The 4,949-nt window shown below is 52.2% G+C and overlaps 1 protein-coding gene across 2 annotated transcripts; it reads left to right on the top strand.

The window, feature by feature from the left end:
* Window positions 1–331: 331 nt before the first annotated feature.
* On the top strand, window positions 332–4,492 carry NAIF1 (nuclear apoptosis inducing factor 1). 2 transcript variants are annotated; one of them, XM_032130451.1, is made up of 3 exons: window positions 335–1,099; window positions 1,937–2,386; window positions 2,970–4,492. In XM_032130451.1, exons 1-3 carry the CDS (start codon window positions 589–591, stop codon window positions 2,975–2,977), a joined length of 969 nt encoding a protein of 322 aa, XP_031986342.1. In that variant the 5' UTR covers window positions 335–588; the 3' UTR covers window positions 2,978–4,492. The 2 variants fall into 2 exon arrangements, with proteins under 2 accessions (XP_031986341.1, XP_031986342.1); XM_032130450.1 differs by lacking the exon at window positions 2,970–4,492 and having other exon boundaries at window positions 332–1,099; window positions 1,937–2,511.
* Window positions 4,493–4,949: the final 457 nt, after the last annotated feature.

Genomic DNA, 4,949 nt, shown 5'->3' with positions numbered 1-4,949 from the left:
GAGCCGGGAGTCAGTTTGAGATTGACGAATGTCGTGCGCATCCGGTAGGTTGGAAACCAGTGCGCGCTCTGGGTTGATGGACAGGAGAAGTACCCAATGGGATTAGAGCGGGGAAAATCCACGAGCAGGCCCAACCCCTCACCGGCCCCACGCAGGCCCAGTGCCCTGAGACCAGCGGCGGGGCGGGGCTGCCTCTTGGCTGCGTGATGGACAGGGCTCTTGGCCAATAATAATGCGGCACTGCAGGCGGGAGGCGGGAAAGTCATGTGACGGGCAGCCGGGAGGGCCAATCAGGCGTGGCAGGAAGAGGGGCCGATTCTGGAAGCCATTACGCCAGTGCCGCAGGGTGGGGGCTGTTGCGCGGGGCTGCCGGGCGGGCGCCGTACGCAATTTGCGTATCGTTGGCGGTGCCAAGGGGGGAACGGGGGGGGACCGAGCCCTTCGGGCCCTGAGGGGCCTCGGGGCCCCCCTGTTGTCCCCGGTCCCGGGGGTGGGGGGGCCCTGCCGCCCCTTGGCCCTGCCCAGCGTCTCCCAGGCCCCCCAGGTGTGACCCCGTGCCCCGTTCCCGGTGCCCCCCCCCCCCCCCCCATGGCCATGGCGTCGCCGCCGGCGCCCCCAGCCAAGAAGCGGAAGATGAACTTCTCGGAGCGGGAGGTGGAGATCATCGTGGAGGAGCTGGAGCGGGGAAAGCACCTCCTCGTCAACCACTTCAACGCGGGCGTGCCGCTGGCCGCCAAGGCCGCCGCCTGGCACGACATCCTGCGCCGCGTCAACGCCGTCGCCACCTGCCACCGCGAGCTGCCCGAGGTCAAGAAGAAGTGGTCTGACCTCAAGACCGAGGTGCGGCGCAAAGTGGCCCAAGTGCGGGCTGCCATGGAAGGAGGAGGCGAGAACCAGAACGGCGGCGGCAACGGGCCCGAGGGCGAGGACCCGGCGGGCGCCGCGGCCGCCCCGGTGATCCTCACCCCCATGCAGCAGCGCATCTGCAACCTGCTGGGAGAGGCCACCATCATCAGCCTGCCGAGCGGGGACTGCGGCGCGGGTGACGGGAGCGAGATCCCCATCACCGCGTCGGCCACCACGGTCACCCTGACCCAGAGTGAGTGCTGCGCCCGCTGGAACGCTCTGGGCTGGACTGGAGGGTCACACAGAGGCCCTGAAACCCCTCTTCGAGCAGACCCCGAGCCTTGTGTGGGGAAAGAACCACAGAATGGTTTGGGTTGGAAAGGACCTTAAAGAGCACCCAGTTCCAGCCCCCTGCCATGGGCAGAGACACCTTCCACTAGACCAGGTTGCTGCATCCAGCCTGGCCTTGAGCATTTCCAGGTGCCCACAAGTTCTTTGGGCAAAGAAAGCCCCAACAAAAAGAAATCCCCACACCTCTGCAATGAAATGCTCCTCCCAGTCTGCCCTTGTGCTGCAGGGGAGTGGCCGCAAGACAGGCACATACTGAAAGTCAGCTTTGAGAGCTGGACTCAGCCTTAAGGACAAAGGAGTCAAGGATCCTTTGCACCTTGGGAGATTCTTCAGTCCCTCTCTGGGAACAAAAGCAGAGGGAAAAACATATCCAGGGCTGATTTCCCAGTGTGCAGTGTTGTAAAGAGCAGCTCTTCTACCGAGAGGGGCCATTCTGAATCTTGTCTTTGCTGTTATGTCAGTCAGTTCATGCTGCTTGGAAAAATTGTTCTAAACTGGAGGTTGAGAAATTATATTGTCTAGACAGATAAGGCATTCCCTATTCCTTTGGATTGTACTGCCCAGAAGGAAGCTCGACTGAGGGTGGAGTAGACTTAAATAGGTCATTTTGTGCATGTCTGGCCATTGTATGTTATCTCACTGAACAGGCCATATTTTTGTGCTATTCACTGAATAGTCCTGTAGATAAAAATCCTGTATCGCAGCTACTCCTGACTCCCTTTCTGTCCTTTATTCTCAGTTCCTGCAGAGACAACCTACCACAGTCTGGAGGATGGGGTTGTGGAGTACTGCACCACAGAAGCCCCCACCACTGTCACCACAGAGGCGCCCTTGGAGATGATGGCCCATCAACACGAGGTGTCTGCCAAGCCCCAGGAGCTGAAAAGCCGCATTGCCCTGAACTCAGCCAAGCTCCTGCAGGAGCAGCGAGTGACCAATCTGCACGTGAAGGAGATTGCCCAGCACCTGGAGCAGCAGAATGACTTGCTCCAGATGATTCGCCGCTCGCAGGAGGTGCAGGCGTGCGCCCAGGAGCGGCAGGCACAGGCCATGGAAGGGACACAGGCAGCACTGAGTGCCCTCATCCAGGTCCTCCGCCCCATGATTAAGGACTTCCGTCGATTTTTGCAGAGCAATACACCCAGTCCATCGGTCACCACTGACCCTGGCCAGACAGGGCAGCAAGATGGTATGATCCAGTGAAAGAAACAGTGATGGGAGGGAACTTCAGATTCATGTTAGGAAAAATTTCTTCCCTGAGAGGGTTGTCAAGCCCTGGCACATGCTGCCCAGGGCAGTGGTGGAGTCACCATTCCTGGAGGGATTTAAAAGATGTGTAGATGTGGCACTTGGGGACATGGGTTAGTGGTGGATGTGGCAGTGCTGGGGAAATGGTTGGACTTAATGATCTTAGAAGTCTTTTCCAACCTGAACAATTCTATGATTCTATAGGACATCTGCCATGCTAAAAACCTGCCCATGCTGGCAGAGGACACTTGGGACTGAGGGGTGCTGGCTCTTCTCAGTGTGAATGGCTCCCTTGGAGCCTGGCTAAGCCTGAACAGCTTTCTCTGCTAATCTTGTGCTAATCTGCCTTTTAAGACTCTCATTCAGAGCCATAGCAGGATGTGTAATAAACCAGCAACTTAATATGGGTTGTTTTAGTTCCTCGAACAATAGATTTTTTTTTTTTTTTTAAAGTTATTTTTTAATTTCTGTTTGGAAAAAATCTCTCCTAAGTATGATGCCTCTCTCTTTGTCTCTCTCTCAAGATCTATAGCCTTTAACTGACTTCTAACGTGGAGAGTTTTGTCGGGATATCAGTGCTGCAGCTGCCAAGGTACAGTGATCGTGAACCATAGCGCACACAGTGAATGCATTTCTGGCTCTTGCTGGAAGCATTTACTGGAAACATGGTCCTGGATGTGGTTGAACCTTCCCTCTGCACTGAGAGCTATGGATGCTGCAGCGTGACATCCAGCCCATGCAGACCAGCACCCAGCCTCTGTGCAGTTTAAGTGCCACCCACCTCCCCTGAGGATCCCGGTGGGATTGAAACAGTGTATTCACCTCATGTTTTATCTGCGTGCAGTCATGAAATTTCTCTATCAGCTTGGCAGATGTGATGGAAGTTTCATGTCTTGGGTACCAGAAACTCTCCTGGGATATGTCTTGGTGCAATGTCTTTATTTGTCACAGCGTAAACGCCCAAGGGCCTGGATGAGTTTCACTCAGGTGGATTGAATGATGAAACTCCATCTCTGCCTCATCTGCATAGTTTGGCACCTCCAGAATACCTTGATCCATCAAAGTGGACCTGGACTAAGGTCCCGGACTAAGCTGCAGCCACACAGGAGTTCCCAATGTTTAGGAGTTTGTCAGCCACTGATTTGAGTGAATTTTGGGGCATTACTTGGTTCTGCTGCTGGTGGAGTTTGTTTTGTACTGTTTGGGAGCTGGAAGTGAGTCCAGCCATTCCGTGTTTGTCTGCTGGCCGGCCGCATCCTGAGAAACAGAGCTGAGGTTCTCCTCACTGTCCTATACCGTTATACAGGGTAAAACATCATCACAGCCACTTCTGAAGCATTCAGGCTATGGGGCTCGGTCCTTAATGAGAAAGCTTAATTGCACAGGATGGTCAACATGATTTTCACAGACTTGCAGTAACTTCACAAACTTGTCCACTTGTACATACATGGAAGAAAACTTAGGGAAAGAAAAAAAGGAAGTGTAACTCGTCTCCTTCTACCTGCAAAGTGGCTTACATTTAACAGGCTTGTTGCTTGCCAGGTATTACTTTTGAAATGGAACTTTTCCAGAGCTGGTATTTACTTGCTGTTAAGTCTCCTTTAGGGCTGGCAAGGGAGTGAATTTGCACAATCAAATGAAACCTTTACACAGCCTTTAATGGGGAGATGCTGATGGGAGTCCCCTGGTTAGAGCAGTAGGTGAAGAGGTCACCGCTGTTGGTCCCTGTCCTTTACTCATCTCTTGTCTGCAAATCTGAAGGGGGAGAAAAGGACAACACAATGAGAAGGGTTTGGTCCCTGAAAGGCTCCCTTGGGACTGACACCTCCAAGCTGAGACGGGGTGGATCCTGCCTTGTCTGGCATCTCACCACATGCGTAGCACTTGCCTGACTCTTCCTCTTAGACTTTGTGGAATCAAATCAATTGCTGAATTGAAATTTATTTTTAAAGTGAGAACTATGTCATATGTGTTGGTTTACCTCATTTGTGTAATGATCTCTCCTTTACAAATCTGAATTTTAATAAAAAATACATTTTGGTAAACAGGCTGTTTCAGTTCATTGGTATGGGCCAAGGCGGAAGTGAAAATGAGTTCATGACAACAACTTTGCAACACAGAATCCTCACTGTGAAGGGACCAAGGAGAGCTGTGAACAACCACGAGTCACAGTAGCTTTTCTTCTTGTTTGTGAACCTTGTGGCCTTGTATTTACATAATTACAGTCTTTTTCAAATAATAGCTTTTACAGGCTTACCTTGGAGCACGAGTTATTTCACAGTGTCTGACAGATTACTGAAGTACAGTAATCTCCCAACAGCTCAGAAGATGTCACAAAGCCTAAAATAATGGTAGAAATACCAACCTTTGGCTTTAAATTGCAGTGTGCATTTTTTCAGTGACTAAGCACTTCAGCTGCGTTACTTTTCTAGAGGAGTAAACATATTGCCATCGGAACCACCCATTTTTCTTCTCTTTTCAGGGTAAGTGTAGAGCTTAGTCAA

This window comes from Corvus moneduloides, chromosome 21, assembly GCF_009650955.1.
Source record: "Corvus moneduloides isolate bCorMon1 chromosome 21, bCorMon1.pri, whole genome shotgun sequence".
Classification (NCBI taxonomy): domain Eukaryota; kingdom Metazoa; phylum Chordata; class Aves; order Passeriformes; family Corvidae; genus Corvus; species Corvus moneduloides.
Note: the sequence above shows the minus strand (reverse complement) of the source record. Positions and strands in the feature narration are given on the sequence as shown.

Excerpts from the sequence above, each read along its gene's own strand:
- NAIF1 (XM_032130450.1), top strand. The coding sequence starts at position 589 with ATGGCCATGGCGTCGCCGCCGGCGCCCCCAGCCAAGAAGCGGAAGATG. Across the intron at positions 1,100-1,936 it reads CACGGTCACCCTGACCCAGA|TTCCTGCAGAGACAACCTAC; the intron begins GTGAGTGCTGCG and ends CTTTATTCTCAG.